The following is a 20,339-nucleotide window of genomic DNA, read 5'->3' on the forward strand; positions in this document are numbered from 1 at the left end:
TGTAAAAGTGAAAATGAACACCTTGCGGCCATATACACTGTACTGGCATTCTGAGTACATTAACTCATTAAATCTCACAGTCTTATGAAACTCAGTCACAACTTTTTGAATGTAACAGATGACATCTAAACATTCGGTTTAATTCTAAGTTTTCATCCAGATGCTTGATACTGTTTAGTCAAAATATATATCAATAACCTTACTAAACATGAAGTAGTATTTAATGATCAACGTGTAACTTACCCTTGCCATATCCACCAAGAAGTTCTCAAATAATTTCCAAATGTGGTTACTTGTGTAGATTTCTTTCATTTCCACTTCAGTGTCAACATAACAGTGATTAACAAAATTCACATAAGCAATTTTAACCTGTGCAAGTTTCAAATAGAAAAGAGAGTGAGTTTTTTCTTTATTCTTCATCTTCAAATATCTATTATGAATGGTTATGTGAAACTGTGTTATTTCCTATAGTAAATTATAGTATACTTTGGGTGTACCCAGACAGCATTCCCATCTCCTTTCTTTTACTAAACACTCCACCCCCTGACCCAGGGTAAACACATGACCTAGTATTCCATTCCCCTGGGCCCAGTGATTGGTGTGAGAATGTGAACTTCATGTAAACCAAGTCTAACATATTTCAGACACTAGGAGTCAAAAGTACTCTCTTTCCCTCTCTGCCTCCCTCTCTTCCCTCCTCTCCCCCTCACCTCCCCACCTCCCCTCCCCTTCTCTGTCTCTGTTATTCATTCATTCATATTCTCTCGTTCTCTCTCTCGCTCTCTTTCCCCCTCTCTCATTGTCAAAATGGAACAAGGTCAACCTGGACTCCAAGACCCATCTTCTCCAGGTGTGTGGAGGAAAATTATGCTCAGATAAAGAGAATGAGGCAAAACCACAAAGGAAAAGGTAACAAGAGATAGAAGGAATTCTGACATTGTTTGAATCTCTTGAATCATATGAACAACTATTCTTCAAATTCCCAAATACAAGAGCCAATAAAATTCCCTTTTAAAATTTAAACTAGTTTAAATTGGGTTTCTGTCACTTGCAACCAAGAGAGATCTAATACAATGCTTCAATATGTTGACTAAATAATACTTTGTTGCCGTTCAAAAGCATTTAAATTACTATTTCTGAGAAGAAGCAGGCTCACAGTTTCCCAAAAAAAAAAAAAAAATTGAATTATTTTAAGATGTAGTAAAGTTCCTTTCCAGATTTAGCAAAGTTCCTCATAAAAGACTGGCATGAGTCTCACCAACATATACCATTTCTAAAGTGCACAGGGCAATAGTTTTTGTTTTTCCTTTTCTTTCCCCTTCTTCTCTTTTCTCATCTCTTCTTTTCTTTCCTCTCTCTCTCTCTGTATAAGAATGTGATGAATGCTATAAATTTCCCCAGAAAAATGCACACACATAAAAAAATCATGTAAACAATTTCAAAGGGTTCACAGAATCCGAGTTAGAACCATAAGGAATACAGGGCCAGCTTTCATGCCCTTAGTACTTATCTCTACCTGACTGAGGTCTGAAGCAAATCTTCAATGGCAGGGTGCCTGTGTCACGGAGACATCAGAGCCATTTGGTGCATTATCATAATCACCTTGACAGAAGTTAATATGCATTCAGTGCTTGCTACATGCCAAGCGCCTTCAGCAGTCTGTATGTAATATCTTAATTTAATCCTCCACCAATCCCATCAGGTACATACTATAATTATTTCGCTTCAAAATTGTGTAAATTGAAGATTAGAAGGTTAAGTACCCTGTTGGAATCAGTCACACAGCTAGAAAGTAATGGATCCAAGATTCTGACTCATTCTTTAAACCATTCATTCATTCATTCAAAACATACTTATTAAATGTAGGTTCAGGTTCAGACAATATAATGGTGACTACAAACAGACCCAGGTGTTACTCTCATTTAGCTTATAATCTTGGTAAAGAATGTGAAGGCTACAGGTATTTTTAACTAATAAAATTCAAATATCAAATTTCAAATTATAGGCTCTTATAGACTCTACTATGGGAAGCCAGGAGGGTCTTCCTTAAAGAAGTAATGCTTGAATCAAGATCTGAAGGATGAAGAGGGGTGAAGTAGGTGAATATAAGAGGTTAGAGTGCTATGTCTGAGAGAACTGCATGGCCAGAATCAGGACCTCAAATAAAGACAGAACCCACGGATTTAATCGCTACACTATGCTTCCTTTCTTTGTCATCTTATTTCAAACCAATCAAGTCATGAAGTACCCTTGGTTTGAGGTATCAACAATTCCACAAAATTTCATAAAAATATACTTTCAAGTCCATCACTGTGTAGGACTATTTGGAAGTAGAGAAGTTAACCTAACCGGATGCCTTTTTAAGCTACCGTGATTTATAATGTTTGGATTTAGTGCATCACATGTTTATAAACTTTGCAACAATACACCACAATGGTAGAAAAGAAAAACATTATTGCAATGCACGTTCCTGGAAGCCTCGTTAATCTTGTTGGCAGACAACCAGCTTCTAATGAGTTTCTTCCCTGCCGTCACGCCAGACAAGAACGGAGGGTAAAAGATGATGTGTGAATAAAGCAAAATGTGTCCATATTTCCAAGAATGCATCTACTCCATAAAGCAAAGGTAAACCTAGAGAATCTGATAGTGATCCTGCAGTGCCGTCCTAGCCTCTCCTATAGATGACTGTGAATTATTTATGAAGCACCTGTTTTATGCTCAGGAACATACTAGAGGTTACAAGTCAATTTTTCAGTTTGATCACAATGCCATACCTAGAAATTCCTATAGTAGCTTCTAGTAAACTAATAGCGGCTATACTTTAAAAAGGTTTATCCTTTTTCATAGTTCCTTGTAGAACAAAAGAGTAAACTCTTTATGCTCTTTTAAATGTTCCTAATTGTATAGCTAAGTACAATTCCTTCACTAAATACATTATCTCATTATAAATAATAGTAGGAGGACTTCCGGCACTTATTAAAAATTACTAATAATTCTATAACCACTAAGCTTTTGCCAGGCTTACCTCAGGGATGCAGTCGTCATGGGTCACCACCCTCACTATGTCGTCCAGGGGCAGAAGGGAATTGCACTTGATTTCAGTGTAGACATTTTTCCCCTCTGTGCATGCTGCCAGCAACTCCACAAGGGTGATGTGGTAGGCTAAGGGGCCACTCTCGTCCCCTCGGTCCCTCTCTGAACACATCATATGGAGAAGGATGGGAAATGATGCTCTATCATTGTAAAATACCAGCACATCTTCACCCCCATTTATCAACTGAAATGATAACAAGAGAGTCGACATAGCAGTCCAAATGTTCATCCTTGCAGTTATTTCCAAAGGCTTGGTCTATCTGGAAATACGTGCATCTCTTTGTAAAAACATAGATAACACTGCAAATGCAGAACTACACCAAGGCAGGATGGTAAAAAAGATTCTAGGCATGTGTCAAGTGATTAATTATGAATGTTATCAAAACCAGTCGGAGAGACATGGAAGAGGTGGAGAGGGGCAAGAATTAAGGACACAGATGACAGTAAACTGTTCAGTGAGTCACCCACTGAAATTAAACCTGCAAAATATTCCAATGAAGTTACTTCCTTCTACTTCAAATGGCAGACTCCATTGCCAAGCATGAGAAATCTCGTAAGTCTAATTTTACTATAGAATAAAATACCCCCATCTCCTTCAATAGTGACAGAATAAGTAAGCAAGTACACTGAACCAAATGCAACTCTACGAGAATTTGGAGATTCCACGTGTCATGGATGTCGGTAGAGGATGGAGGTAAAAGCAGAGATGGGAGAAATGAAGAGAAAAAGACAACTTTTAAAAAAGAGAGAGAGAGACAAAGAATGAATATGTAGGGGCTTTTAGGACATAAATTTTCCTCCCTGTTTTGTTTATATAACTTCAGTGGAGAATTCCAGCAGGTGGTAATTTTATTGCTCAATCACCGTAATGCCTTGTCTATTTTGGGGGGAAACTGTATTATTATTTTATTGAGGAATCCACTTTGACTGTCGTGAAGCTCAGGCTGAGTTAACAGTGATGAGTTCTGGAGGTAACTACACCCCATTCCAGACTTCATAACCACTGTCTTCTCTCTCTACCTCAACTGAAAACCCAGACTCAAGAGGTCTCAATCCCTGCCCTCCAATTTCTGGAAGATGCCAAGGCCAACTATGTAAGAGGTTTTGGCAGAGAAGACTTTTGTCTTCCCAGAAGACAAACCCTCTACTTTGCTTTATGAGGCAGATAGCAACCCCAAACCACAGACAGGTCAGGAGCTGCGCAGGCCTCAATCCTTGTTGTCTATTACAGTACCAATTTTCTGAAGCCAATGTGAAATATTTTGGTGGAGAACACAGATTATGTAATTTTTCTCTCTATTTTATTTGAATTGATAAGACAATTAATTGGCTTACACTGAAAGTTTTGTTGAAAGTGAATGTATATGGGTCAAAAATTTATATATTAACATAATATTATAAATACTTCTTTACACACAGAAATGCTTCACCTAATAAATGCCATAGGATGGCTTAACTATGCGCTGCTTTCCCATTTTAAGTCTTTCCATGATTTTCCAAAATCAAATTAATTCTCACATTTCTAGGCAATGAAGGGCTAATGTTAATGTAAATACAGATAAGAGGTAAATTTTACAAGTTTAAAATGCTCCTTAAATGTTAATAACAATAATTTACATTTAAAATTCAAGGCTTCCAGCTGAATTAACTTTAACATTTCTATGGAGCAAGAGGGACTCACATTGTACCAATACAGAAACTACTCCCACTCTCAAATTTAAGGTACATCATTATGAAAATCCCCCCAAATCAATATAATCTACTATATAACTTGTTTATAGCCATGTTTGAAAGCTGCCTAATCCATACAGGCCTTTAGAGAACCATTAGGTCACAGAGCAATGATTTACCCAAACAGGCTCAAAGTATTCTCCAAAGTATCACTTGGTTCCCAGTGAGTAACTCATTCATTGTATAAATCTTGCTCAATGACAAACAACATAATGAAAAGGGCAAAATAAATGAAGTACTTCATCCATTTGCTTTTCTCAAATTTTTAACTTACTCTAAATAGTTAAGTTTCCATATATAATGAATCACTGATGGATAATTTCTATTCATTAGTTTCATTCCCTTCAAAGCCCCCTGTAAATAGTAACAAAGAACACCCATTCTATGTTTCAGGAACCGAGTAATAAGGGCACTTGAAAAGCAGAGTTTAATCCATTTTTGTTACATACTGAAACTTAAGAATATAAAATTTAATCACTTTCATTCTAAATAATCTATAACTTTTCATAGGATTTTACCCATTATTTAAAATACACAAATTCATTAAGAATCAAAAAAAAAAATAAACTCCTAGAAAATTATAACATCAACTTATGACACGTTACTTCCCTAGGTCTAAGCAAAATGCATTTGTGCTTTAGTCGTACTTAATTTATTTTCCAAACCTATGTTGCTGGGGGATTGTTTGTCACTCTAAATTAACAGAAAACCCATATTTGAGCATATTGTTTATGTGAAGCTGATAAAATACAAACTGAGAACATACCTCGGTCATCACCATATCCTGGCATTTCTTCACATATTTACCATCTGCTTTGACAATCGTCTGCAGAAACCTCAGGTACTCCACGTGGCGGCCGTGTGTCTCAATGCAGTGCACGAAGTGCTGGATAACCCTCTCGCTAATTTCATTGCACAGATGATAATTGTTCATGAAGATGTGCCGCATGGTTTCTGCTTCAAGGAGCTACACACAGAGGAATGTGCCCTTGTAACTCTGACAAGATCAATTTTCTATTCTACAGTACTTAGACCAATTGCACAGCTTGTGATCAGTTTCCTATTTTATGCAAAACTGTAGTGAGTTTTCTGTGCAAGTCTTCTACAAAGTGCATTGAGATTATTCAGCACTTAAAAAAAAAACTGAGCTCACAAAGGAATTTAGTTGGAAAACGGAGCTTATTATAAAGGTCAACAAGTTGGCAACAGTATTCTTGAGATTAATTTATGTATTATTCAAAAGTAGCTGTTCCTTAGTATTCGCTGACACATGTTTTACAAAGCAGATTTAACTCCACCTTTGAGTTTTCCAGATTTAACTTACTCATGGCATCAAAGAGTTAGTCTTTGTCCTACCACATCTTTTTCCTAACATTAAACTATGTACATATAAATGAAGTTGTCATCTGCAGGTAAGATCTGTGTAATTTTTCACATTTCTTTAAATGTTCCCTTAATGGAAATAAAAGATATTCACTTTTAGGAGGAGAACCCCCTACAAGTTAAAAAATGTGGTGATGAAGATGAATAAAATTCTATCCATCAATGTTGCTAAAACGAATGAGATGGACACTTTACTATAAATATTAGAAGTCACTCAAATACTTACACCAGGGGTTAAGAACAAATTCAGATGTTTATGGAGGAGAACTTGATTCTGTGGATTTCCCCGACAGAAATTCTGCAGGAATGTATGGGCCAGATTCATTACTTCATTCATCTTTTCATCATTCTAGAAGTTAAAGAGTAGCGCGTGATACAGAGAAACACACAGGAGTAAAAATATTATCAAAGAATATATTTTTTCGCACATGCATTTTTTCCTCCATGCCACTATTTTATGCTCCCCTTTCTGTGTCTACACCTCTCCCGGTAACCCCGTCCCATCCACCCTCCCCATTTTGTAGATGTCTCTCCCCTTCTCTTAATTCTCCTCCTATCTGTTCTGCTCCACTCTTTCCTCCCGCTTTTTGTTTCACGGTCCATCTCTCATTCTCCCCAACTTTCCTGCTTGTCCACTACAATTTCCCATCTCCGTACAAAGCTGTCTCTTCTCCCCTGCCTCTGTCCCCACACCCCCGTTGTCCCCCCTTCCTCTCTCTCTGGCCCCCTCATTCTCCTGGGTTCTGCTCCCTTCTGTCCTGCACCCTCCAATCCCTCTCTTTCCTCCGCTCTCTTGGATTTCCCATCTTTCCCAGTGTTTCCATGTACGTGGATCTTCCTGTTCCTTTTGTTTTCTGTTTCTCCTCCTTCCCCACCATCTCTATCCCCCTCTTTCTCCAACTCCTCCCTTTCTACTTTTCCAGGAGGCATCTATCCCTCCTCCTCTGGCCCCTTCTGGTCCTTCTCTCCTGCTCTCACTCCCTTGTCCTCCTGCTTTGCCCCCACTCTTTCTTCTCTCCACTCACTTGCCCTCTTTTCTCCACTCTGTAAATTTCTCTCTGTATATATAGTTCTGACCTTACCTCTAGTCTCTCCTCTCACCTCTCTGTGCACCCTCCTTTTGCGACTTACTTTGTCTATTTTTTCCATCTCATTCTTTTCCTTTTTCTCTTCGCTTTCTGACCTCCTCTTTTCCCCTCTCTCTTTGTCCCCCTCTTTCTTAACACACACACTCTTAAGTTGTTTCCTTATTCACTGTCGTTTTCCAAAGTCCTACAATAAGGTACTTCACTGCTATTAAGAATCTCAATAAGAAACTTAAGTCTCAAAACTCACAAAGAATGCGAAGTTCTCTTTTTAAAAGTGGTCTTTTAACAATATCACTGAAACAACCTAAAATTTTTCTGGGTAGGTCATGTGGTCAGTGTCAGATACACAAAATGGACTCATGTTTTGAGTAATAGTTTATATTCAATGAATTTAATGTTTTCTTTTTTCCTAACCTGAGAGTCTATATTTTATGCTATCTATAACTAAATAAACTGCCTCGGATCATTAATAGACTCACTTCCTCACATTGAAAGTAGGGATGAACTAACCAGACTAATAAATATGTCCAGAAAACTCCATTCCTATCTTGAAAATAGGAAGTTTTTATTTCAAAATCTACTAACATTTTCCTTTATGTGTGTAATCCAGGGATAGTGAAAAGACATCAAAGGAACTTTAGCCACAGGAACACCCAATTCCCACAGAAAAGCCAGCCACACAGAAGGACATCAGGGCCAGTTCTACTGGAATTGGTGTTTCTTTGAAACTGTCGTCTTATGCTTTTTTTTGTTTGTTCCTGAACAACCTAGGTATCAAAACTGAGCAAACCCCAATGGCATTTTCCCAGAAATAATTCTAACATTTATATGGAACCACAAAAGACCCTGAATAGTCAAAACAATCTTGAGAAAGAAGAACAAAGCTGGAGATATCATGCTCCCTGATATCAAACCATATTACAAAGCTACAGTGATCAAAATAGTATGATACTGGCACAAAAACAGACACATATATCAACAGAACAGAACAGAGAGCCCAGAGATAAACCCAAGAACTACGGTCAATTAACCAAGGAATGAGCTCTGAGAGAGAGGATGCCACATTGTATGTGATTTTCAGTGATATGTAGAAAAATTCTTCAACCTTTTATTTAAGCTTTAGGTGATGCAAGTAAAAATCACTTGACTTAGACATTCTGGGCTGGTGAAGAGTGGTAGAAATGCATCAGGAAGGAATGACAAAGGAGGCAAAAATACACAATGGGGAAAAGGCAGCTTCTTCAATAAACAGTGTTGGGAAAACTGGACAGCTCCATGCAAAAGAATCAAACTGGACTACTTTCTCATACCATATACAAAAGTAGACTTAAAGTGGATTAAGGACTTAGATCTAAGACCTGAAACCATAAAACTCCTAGAAGAAAATATGAGAAGTACACTTTTTGACATCAGTCTCAGCAATACTTTTTGGATATGTCTCCTCAGGCAAGGGAAACAAAAGCAAAAATAAACAAATGGGACCTAATCAAACTAAAAAATTCTTGCACAGCAAAGGAAACCATCAACAAAACGAAAAGGCAACCTACTGAATGGGAGAAGACATTTGCAAATGACATATCCAATAAGGGATTAATATACAAAATATACCAAAAAACTCATATGACTGAACATCAAAAAAACAAACAACCTGATTTAAAAAATGGGCATAGGAACTGAAGAGACATTTTTTCAAAGAAGACATACAGATGGCCAACAGACACATGAAAAGATGCTCAACATCAATAATCATCAAGGAAGTGCAAATCAAAACCACAATGAGATATCACCTCACACCTGTCAGAAAGGCTATTATCAAAAACAAATAATGAGTGTTGGTGAGAATGTGGAGAAAAGGGAACCTGTATGCACTCTTAGCGGAAATGTAAATTGGTGTAGCCACTACAGAAGACAGTATATAACATTTCATCAAAAATTAAAAATAGAACTATCATATGATCCAGCAATTCCACTTCTAGTGCTTTTCTGAAGAAAACAAAAACACTAATTCAAAAAGATATGTGCACCCATATGTTCACTACAGCATTATTTACAATAGTCAAGATACAAAAGCAAACTAAGTGTCCACTGACAGAGGAATGGAATAAGAAGAAGTGATATACATATACAATGGAATAATACTCAGCCATAAGGGAATGGAATCTTGCCATTTGTGACAACATGGATGGACCTAGAGGGTATTATGCTAAGTGAAATAAATCATACAGAGACAGATACTGTATGATTTCACTTATATGTGGAATCTAAAAGAGAAAACAAATGAACAAACATAACAAAACAGAAACAGACTCATAGATACAGAGAACAAACTAGTGGTTGCCGGCATCAGGGGGAATGAGTGAAGTAGGTGGGGGAGATTGAGAGGTACAAACTTTCAGTTATAAAATAAACAAGTCACAGGGATGTAATATACAGCATAGGGAATATAGTCAATAATATTGTAATAACTTTGTATGGTCACATCATTTTGTGATGTATAGACGTATCAAATCACTCTGTTGTACACCAGAAACTAATATAATATTGTAAGTGAATTATACTTCAATAAAAATATGATTAATAATAAAACAGCAAACCCAAAACACAAAGTAGTAGTAAAATATTCAACACTACAGTTATACTAAATAGTAGAAAAAGGGACTTGATCACATGTCCAATGCCCATGTTACAATATCAAAGATATAATAATTTGGAAAATACCTTTTTTAAGGTTTAATACCTTTTCCTGCTTTTCAGTAATTCTTTCATTGCATTATCTAACCTAGTTTGAATTATACCACCTTATAAATTTACATATTAAAACGTAACTAAGTCAGACAGGGGGCAATCCAGTATGAGAAGTGAAAAGTCCAAGTGGGGAGGATATCCACAGAGAGGGGCCTGGCATGGCACATTGGTGCCCAAGAGAGATGAAAAGGGCATCCACCCTTGTGGAGGGGTCAGAGCCTGAGTGAGGTGCAGAGGGCATTCATAAGGAGGAATGGGCAGCAGTGGTGATGAAAGATGAGATGGAGTAAGAGAATAACTACATTCACAGACACATATATTCTCTAGATTTGTCTACTTAAAGGGCCTGGAGGGGCAAACCTCCACAGCAATAAGTACATTTAGTTCTCAGGATTTTTCTCCCAAATACCATTCTCCCCCAAATGGAACTGGGGCTTCCTGAATAAATGGCTAATTCCAGAGGTGGAACAAGAAAAATGCAAGGGAGCCTGGAATATTTTAATGTGCAACAAAGCAAGGAACTACTCGAAGAATGATGGGACCATGTTAGAGGACAGGTCAGCTGGCCTGAAAGGGCTCCATTGGCCAAATCTGGGACAATCAAAATAAACAGTGCTAGAAACCAAATATAACCTATTGAATAAGATGAGCATCTGTAAGTCCATACTGATAAAAATAAATAAATGAATAAATTGAAAGTTTGATAAAAAAATGGAATGTTTACTTAGTTTCAAAGAACCACGCCACAAAATATTTGTTACAAAGGGAAACTGAGTACTTCACAGTGATAATCCTGGCAGACACCACCTTAATCAATTGACCCAAGTAAACATCACCGGTCATGGGGCAAATCAAAATCGCATGCTGCCTGATAGGAAGTGGTGGGAAAAACTTAAGTGTTACTTCTGTTACGTTCCTGCCAAAGATGCATAACTGAATCGAATCACGAGGAAACATCAAATGACCCAAGTTAAGGGACAGTCTTCAAAATAGCTGGTCTGTCTCCAAAAGTGTCAACATCAAAGAGTTCCAGCATGAGGAGATTAAAATGCACATAACACCAAACAGCTCCTGTTTCTGAAGTGGATCTTTTTGTCAAACAGGACATGATTGAGATGATGGGAGAAATGTGAATGGCATGTGAGGATTAGGTAGCAGTAGAGTGGGATGCTCTTTCCCGATCTGGAAGGTTGTTACTTGGTTATACTTGTAGGGAATATACACTAAAGGGCTCAGGGGTGGTAGGGCATCAGGTTGGCAACTTACCTGCAAATAGTTCAAGGAAAAAGATTCTTTGTAACCTTGCTATATTGAAATTGTATCAAAATTTAAAAAGGAAAACAGTACCTAAGAACTTACCTTTTCATAGGGTATCTGCAGCAGGTCTAACACCACTGAATGGGCTCCCATATTTTTCAGTAATCGTTGATGTTGATTCCGACACTTTTTATTCTGTATACAGAGTTTACTTAGCCTAATCAAAATCTTTCCAAAGAAGAAGAAAAGCATTAAATATAATAAATGAACAAAACTTCTTTGCCATGCCAGTATAAACTCACATAGAAATATTTCACATCTGACCTCCTTTACAATCCGGTAGTTGTTGCTCTTATTGCTGTCAATCTGAGGTTTCTTTGTTCCATCTTGCACTGGACTTAAAATGTTTGAGTCCTAAAATAAACACAAAGATGTATGTTATGCCCTATATATCTTTGTAATAAATTTATTTATTTTGTAATAAATAAGAAATACTTCTTGTAATTATTTTGTGATGAATTAATTATTCAACTTATGTTTCCTTGGTATTTTTTATCCCATAAAAAGCTCCTTGGCTTAAATGAGTCATGAAAATGACCACTTCCCAACAACAACCAATTACAAGATCTATGGCATTACTAATAATTAATGAATTAAGTTTAAAAGGAAAGGGTATTACAAGTAACATTATCAGTCTATTTCCTTATGCTAAATGTATCAGACATATCATGACTTTATATTGCCTATAGGAAAAGGAATTGTAAAAATCCAGGGCATAGGAGGCATAATTTTATTATTAGGGATGAACTTCAGGGAAAAAAAAAAAAGACTGAAGGAGCATATCATAACATGACATGTTAAAACACTTCAGGGATGGGAGGAAAAAGCACCTTAACCCAAGAATTCTCTGACAGGTTACCATGACATCCTTAAGAGTCATGACTGGGGGCCAACCAACCATGTACAGAATCATGAAAATGAAAAAAAATTTTTCTTTATTTAAAAATAATATTTTAAATTACTAAATTAATAAAGCTTATTAAGAGGACTTGAAACACCAAAAGCATTTCATTATAACAACCATTATCTGTAGCAGTACAATAAAAACAAATACAGGGAGATACATATTTTAAATATCAACTATTGGAGTCACCATATGAAAATAAAACATCACTTACAAACAATTTAATACCTGAACATTTATTAAGACTTAATACATTTCTGGTACTAGGCAATGGTGAATAGATATAAAAGAAATAGAAGATATGGTCCTTCCTACAAGAAAATTACAGTTTACCTAAGGAAACAGGGAGAAATATGAAAATAAAGATTTGAACTGAGCAGAATTCACTATTCAAAGAGAGAGACAGAGGCTAGTTATAGCTTTAGACAGCTTTATGAAGGAGGGGAAATTTAAGCTAAGGTCTTGAAAGATGAAAACTACTTAGTTAAGTATGAGGGGGTGTGGAAGGGCAGGGGTACACCTGTTAGGCGAAGAAGTCACCTTAGCCAAAGGCACTGTAGAAAGAAAAGCACAAGTGTGTAGAAAATGACAAGAACTGAGAAAGCATGTTACAAAAGTGGACCATTAGATGGAGTGGGGCCTGACCACCTCCCTGATTTACAACAGGTACAAAATTGCACTTGGGATGAATGTCAAGTTCAACGTGGGTTAAAAAACACCCTAAAGTCCTGACTACATTGAAGGTGTTGGACTCACAGTTAAAGGGGACTCCAATCTAAGCTCAGGAAAAAGTAAAAACTATATGAAGCCAATTGATAAATTTTATTTGTCCCTGTTTTTCCTACTGTGTTCCATGAAAAATCACAAAATTAATGCAAACCAAGAAAGAAAAATATATACATTTTCCTTGCTAGTCAAAGAATTCTGATGGAAGGCTTCAAGCAGGCGAGTGACTTGGCCCATGCGGTGCCATCACCACTGCTCAGTAAGCTCCGTGTTCCTCTTTGACTTCTCTCCAGGCAAATATTGTCCAAGACGGAGGCTCCCAATCTGAACTCCATTTAGCAAGTAACTCTTCTCCCATTTTACTGAGCATAAGGAAATTCCCCTACATGACATTGCTTCTTCTCCATCTGAAAATGTCCAGTATCATCTACAAAACCGTCTACCTTCCCTGCTATGTGTCAGAGAAAAAGAATTTTTGAAGCACGGATTTTTAAATTCCATCTCCCCCTGCCTCTTCTCTCTGCTTCATCTCTGTTTCTTGTGCACGAACAGTTTCTACCCTCTACTGATTCTTTCTTAACTCTCTGAAAATATGGCCAAGTTGAGGCCAACCAAGCACTTTCTGTGATATCGCCCATTCTGGGAAGTAGTCTTGCATCTCAGATTACTACCCCCACTAAATTCCTCAAAAGAATAATCTACTGTATTAAAATTCTTTTATGTGTCAATGACTCAATTACTAAAACTGTCTTTGGCATCTGATTCTATGGCTCACTACCACTTCCTTTAAATCTCACTTTGTTTTACTATGACAGGATACTCTCCAAAATTTTCTGACCACCTTATCTCTTTCACTCAATGGAACGGGAACTGCAAAAAGTAAAGAATAAAAACACTGCAAGTATTCAAACTGTTACTGTTTCCTTCCAGGGTTGTGTCACCTATGCTAATAAATCCTAGGAAAGAAATGAAAGCAATCCAACCTCCACCCCAGGTAAATAAAAGAGAAAAAAGAATGGGAGATATTGTCTACAAGACAATAAACACTAAGTGAATCTGAAAAAGTTGTAGAAGAAAATGTAAAACTATATATGTAAGTGAAGTCAGTGTAGAAGAGGGAAGGGGCCCAAGTGGCTCACGTAAATATAAACTGTTTAGATGGAAGAGGCTGGAGGTCAGAGCATGAGACAAACAGCGTTTCTATTTGATACCAAAAATAATTTATTGATGAGAAATAGAAACTGCAAAGCTAGAAATATAATTAAATTTCCTTTTTCTGATCACAAAGGTGAAGGCTGAATTTTAAAAGGCCATATTCATTTTTTTTCTGGAAGAGAAGAAATATTAAAGAAAACCACCCTTGTATTCCAAGCCAGGGTTAAGATGCTACCAAGTCTAAAGACTGACAAAGCTCCTAAGGTGGAAAGGAGATCTTTCTGACATATGTCAACTTAAAAAAAATCAGTCAGAAATACAGGCAAAGTTTTGGCAGATATATGTAAGTCTATTTTTCAAACAATGGCCTGCAAAAAAAGCAACTGTCTTGTTTTAAGAAAAGTAATCTCAGGGAAGATGTACTACATTACAAAAAGTTATGTTCTCTAGTTCTGCCCAAGGGAGGATATAGACAATGCTAAACTTTCTAAGTATGGGAATGATGAAGAAAACTTATTTTAATTTAAAATTGCCAGCAGTCAACAAAAGGAGGCAATGCTGGAGAATTCAACAAACGGCCCCCTTTAGTTTCAGAAAATAATTCAATGTAATTAAACTGAACAAAAATATTAACCCACAGAACATCTGGAAGATCCCAAAACAGAGATTGGGGGAATTTAAGAAATATGTAAACTATATAACTACAGTGAGGTTTTGTTTTCTTATGTTGATGCCAAAATTCTCTAAGTAAAGATGTTCTGAGAGTTCTCCTCCAGAAAGGGAAGAAATTAATTATATTTTTTATATCCTATGCAAATTTGGCCCTACATCAGTGCCCAAATCTACAAAGCCGTGGCTTTATCCTAATGACAAAATATTAGTTATGTGTAAAATGTAGAATTATAATTTATTCAGAGTCCCAGAGCTGAGCAGACGCAGGAAAAAAAGAAATGTGTAACACTGAGAACAATGCCATGCTTATAGTAAATATCCATATTAGCCTTTTGACAGCAGTGATGAAGAATAAATATGGAACTCCAAAAATACTTGCACTTTATTGTAATTGTTTCCAATCATCTGGAAGAACTTGAATTTATTTCCTCTAGTGGAATATGGGAACCACTTAGTTAAGTGATTTTATTGAGGTGGCTAGATTTTTAATTGCACAGTATATACTGTAACATAAAGCAATACATTCAGAAACAACATAGCAAGGAGAGTCTAGAAGGGTCTAGAAATTTAGGGAAGAGTCTAGAAATTAGATGGTTGCATGGATCTAGACAGACTCAGAGTGAATACCTAAACAAATAGTGGTTCTGAACACAGCGTTGCTCTCAAATTTATTTGGCATCAGGCATGGAAACGCCTTTTAGATCAACAGCAAAAATGATATAAGAAAATAATATTGTATGAACCATATGGTGAACTAAACATGGGCACAAATTAATGAGGATCTGGCTCCTTAACTTAAACAAGGGCAATCATTTTATTTAAAAAAAGAACTTTCCAAATCCTACAATGTAGAACTTCCTGCATCTACTACAGCTGTGATTAAAATAGCTCAGTGCATATTTACAATAGCCAGGACATGGAACCAACCTAAATGTCCATCGACAGATGAATGGATGAAGATGTGGCACATATATACAATATACAATGGAATACTACTCAGCCATAAAAAGAAACGAAATTGAGTTATTTGTAGTGAGGTGGATGGACCTAGAGTCTGTCATACAGAGTGAAGTAAGTCAAAAACAAATAACATATGCTAACGCATACATATGGAATCTAAAAAAAAGTGGTACTGATGAACCTAGTTGCAGGGCAGGAATAAAGAGGCAGACATAGAAAATGGTCTTGAGGACATGGGGTGGGGGTGTGAAGCTGGGGCGAAGTGAGAGTAGCATCGACATATACACACCACCGAATGTAAAACAGTTGGCTGGTGGGAAGCAACAGCATAGCACAGGGAGATCGGCTCGGTGCTTTGCGATGACCTAGAGGGGTGGGATAGGGAGGGTGGGAGGGAGGCTCAAGAGGGAGGGGATGTGGGGACATGTGTATGCATATGGCTGATTCGCTTTGTTGTGTAACAGAAACTAACACAGTATTGTGAAGCAATTATACTCCAATAAAGATCTGTTAAAAAAAAATAGCTCAGTGCATGTCTTCTCTTTGTCCCCATCCCAGTGAAGTGACAGGTGTCCTTCCCCAGCAAATGTCATCAAGTCAGCAAGACTGCAAAGCGTTCTGCTCACCGTCTGGATTCCCAGCCTTCTCTTCCTGTATCCACTATTTAACTGAATCAGTGGCATCATTTACCAATCACCCTCCTCCCAACTTCAGACGTCAAATGCCATCCTTTTCCCTTCCCACCTCCCTCCGAAACATACACAAAAATCTAATACTCAGTCTTTTATACTTGACTGACCAACCATATGATAATTTAGTTGAAGCTCTTCCTAGTAAATAGCACCTCCTTCAGACAACTGAATGATAGCCTCACTGTGGGAGAATGAGGTATTTTCTCTCCCTCCCACCTAAGACTAACATCACATACCACCCATTTGGGATGATATCCAGGGAGATGCAGGAACCGTAACATCAGCCTAGATCTAATTATCTGACCTTGTCTGTAAAGCTAATTCAGACCATCATGGGGTCATGGTCGTTTCTGCTTCCCTGGCTGGCACCTAAGGCTGCTTGAAGGCTTGGTCCAAGATCCACAGTGCAGGGAAGAGGCTGTGTCCACCAACACTGGCCGATAACGCCCCTCCAGATTTCCCTCAACCTAGGCACAAATCCCTGCCCTTCTAGAGGGTAAATGCATATTCTTAGTCTTACTCCAAACCTGTTTTCCTTTCCTTTGTCCTAAGACAAATACAAACATGGCATTTTCAGATTCATTTGATGCCATTTTAATGAGTATTTGATGACGTTTAATCAGATGTCCCAGAAAATACCCCAAACCTCTTTGACTATCTATATCTCTGATAAATAAGTAACCAAAAAAGGATGTACCACTGGAGTGCATTCTCTTTGCTTAAAGACATATTCCAGAAAAAGGAATGTACTGATGATAGGTATGTTCGATGTAAACTAATAGCTGCTCTCCTAGGGGTACAACAGGAACCCACTATAGCACAGCAATGTACAGTACTTTTTTCTATACTTTCTATAATACTTTATTCATATTATATAATACTTTTTAATTCGCTCCTCACCAGTATTATATGAAATTAGAAAGGATAGGCAACCCTTTAGTCAGCAGGGTGGCAAAGGTTAACAAAGCACTGTGCAGGAAATGAAAACAGCGATATAAATAGAGCCCTTACAGACTATGTCTGCTACCTGATGTCATGTGAAGAAAGCATTCTTAGTCACAGTCACCTCAGAGCACACCCCAATGAGACTGAGAGAGGGGGCTGTATGTATAGAAGGTGAGAGGAAGAAATCAGCACCACCTTCTCTTCGACTCCCTCTTCAGCAAGCAATCATTAAGGAAACGCTGCTGCCTGGCCCAATGACACAGGTGGCTCCGATCTGAATGAATCAACTTCTATAATTTCCTTGCAAGCCACTCGTTGAGGAAAAAAACATATAGGAAGTTCAAATCCACGCTACCAACTTATATGAAATTGAGAACAAATGGCAAAGTGAAAAACTGAATAAAATAGTAACTGTCCTCTATAACATGAAAGGAAATAATAAGTTTATGCTAAAACGGCATTAATTTTAAATGTAGGCCAGAAGACCAGAGGGAAAAAGATTCTTATCCTGGAAATAATTGGAAGAAACAAACTCAGGAGATACAAGCATTACATTTAAGAACTTGCATTACAACCAAATAGAATGAGAGTGTGTGTAAGTAGCATTTGGCTCAAAGCCAAAAATTAGTTTTCAGATGCATGTCTTGTGAAAGGACTTTGACACTCATGTGTAGCAATCACCTTCAGCAACATCAGCTCAGACATAAAGGACAGAGATATGTAATGTGATATAAACGAGTAAAATAAATACACAAGGAGGTTGAGGGCAAAAACAGAAAGTGGAGACAAGAAAACAAATTCCGTAAAAGGAACATTCCAGAAAGCACTCTCCCAAATGAATGGATACAAGTTCTCCATGTAGCTATCACAGTGTCCCTCACTGGTCAGATCCTGTAGGGATATTCTGTCTGAAACTCATGTAGTCTTTCTGAACCAAGCAGTGAAGGTTAGACATTCTACCAGTTACTTTTGCCAAGAGTCAATCAGAAGTTCTGCTGAAGAAACCAAGTCTATATAGAACGATTTCCCTGCTGTGCAGAATCAAAGTACTAACACTTGGGAAAGCACCATTTTCTTTCAAGATATCTTTCTAGAGGGATCAGCCTCCTTACCTGTTTGCTTCACCAAAGAAAAAAGATCAGAAGTGGTTGGCAAAGAATGGAAACTGGGTTTTGCTTTTAAAGAGTAATGAGATGTGGAGGTAAGAGAAAAACCATCAGACAGCGAAGGGGTGCTGAGAGAGAAGCAGAGAAAAAGCAAAAGAGGGAAGGAGAGGGGGAAGGAGGGAAGGAAGGAAGGAATTCATTCTCTCAGTAAGATAAATCAGCAAACTAAAATTCAAATACCTGTGAGGAAAGTTAATGCTAAGAAAGACAACAACAAAAAAATCAGTAATGAGATTATATCATTCCCAGTGAAATGCAAACAATCAAATAATCTGAAAGGACTTTGAAATATAAGTACGTTTAAAATAATCATAGAGATAAAGTGAGGAACAACATCTCTCACCCCAGGTGGACCCCTCTGTGGTTACCGCGGCTCAGGATGACCCCATAGCATCACTCGGCGGGGATAAGGGAGAGCTCTACTGGGAAAGGGGGAACTACAAGCCAAGGGCCAGCAGAGAAGAGAAGGCGTGTGCGCCCCAGCCTTCCATCACCCACCGGGGAGGTACGGCTGCTCTGCTTAACACCAGTCTGGGTCTACACTTCTGAGTAACCACCCGTGCCCCTACCTCGTAGCAACTTCTCACCAGGCAAGTTTGAGAGTAACGGGTCAATGGATGTACACAAAACGTCTTGGGCACCAGGCAGTCTGGATTCAGGTACCTGTTGTTTGTAGGAATTGACCAGGTACACGAGCTATGAGGCCCACAGAAATGAGAATGCTCCTGCTGAGGGGCAGAAGCCTTAGGTCCCATGAGAAGCCAAATTAGTGCACAGCCTCTTAGGAGAGAAGATGTTGCCCTGCCCCTCACACCACCGCATCTCACCCTGCAAACAGGCAGCCAGTTGGTTGCCCAGGCAACCCAGAGTGAGCCCCCAGGGACACTTCCCAGTTAATTCTGCCCCATACATCACACACCCGTTAAAAGAACAAAAAGTTATGAAGTGAAAACAGGCAGATATGAATCTAGAATGCATAGATATGAAAAAGAATCAATCAGAAACCCCGAAAAGGAAAAAAATAGTCCTTGAAGTAAAAACTAGATAGATGGTTTAAACATCAGGCATCAGTGATGACTATAATTTCTTTTTAAAGGAGCAGGAGACCACATATAGGTAGGTAGCTAGATGCAGAGACAAATAAATATAGATATGCAGACACAGAAGCACAATCACTGTGAAGAAAAATTAACAACAACCAAAATATTTAACACGGGTGGGAACTTTGTGTCCTGTGGTGCCCATGCGGCCTGCTTCTCACCTCTTAAGAGGTGAATGAGCATAACGGGCAATCCTGACTTAACCCACTCGGGTATGGCTTCCTGAGTTAATCCCTCCCCTTCCTATATTTAGAAGTCAACACAACATATTTGAATGTGAGGCGCTAGTAACACTACTGAGACAGTCAACTCGTTACACCCTAGCCATCAAGCTTTCAGCACCAATGGTATAATCTTTTCACGTCGTGGAAGGCAAGATAATAAAGGGAAACCCTGGAAGATACACTAGGTAATAAAGCTCATAGGTACTAGGGACACCATGGGCTTACTAGAAGACCAAATCCACCCGTCCTCCCCCTGCTTCTACGAGATCGACTTCAATAATGGGATAATTTTGGCTTCGCTGAGATTTGTTAGTGTTAGTAAATGGATCATCAATTCACATTTATTGCCCCAAGTACACAGAGTTTACCACTGAGGGAAAAAAACACTTTTATGTCATCGGAAACATTTCTGATTACTAAAATGAAGACTTACTTTAA

At 38.0% G+C, this 20,339-nt stretch overlaps 1 protein-coding gene across 1 annotated transcript in view; it reads right to left on the reverse strand.

Moving 5' to 3' along the window:
* Positions 1 to 20,339, reverse strand: part of ITPR2 (inositol 1,4,5-trisphosphate receptor type 2) — a 525,336-nt gene that overhangs the window by 266,110 nt on the left and 238,887 nt on the right. The window contains exons 27-32 of the mRNA XM_029205992.1: positions 11,622 to 11,711; positions 11,400 to 11,525; positions 6,434 to 6,556; positions 5,591 to 5,791; positions 3,026 to 3,277; positions 244 to 369 (exon numbers count right to left, since the gene is read on the reverse strand). Coding sequence (XP_029061825.1) covers positions 244 to 369; positions 3,026 to 3,277; positions 5,591 to 5,791; positions 6,434 to 6,556; positions 11,400 to 11,525; positions 11,622 to 11,711 — 918 coding nt within the window. The remainder of the gene's footprint in view (positions 1 to 243; positions 370 to 3,025; positions 3,278 to 5,590; positions 5,792 to 6,433; positions 6,557 to 11,399; positions 11,526 to 11,621; positions 11,712 to 20,339) is intronic.

Source organism: Monodon monoceros, unplaced genomic scaffold (assembly GCF_005190385.1).
Source record: "Monodon monoceros isolate NGI ecotype Baffin Bay Population unplaced genomic scaffold, NGI_Narwhal_1 Super_Scaffold_6, whole genome shotgun sequence".
In the NCBI taxonomy this organism is placed as follows: Eukaryota; Metazoa; Chordata; class Mammalia; order Artiodactyla; family Monodontidae; genus Monodon; species Monodon monoceros.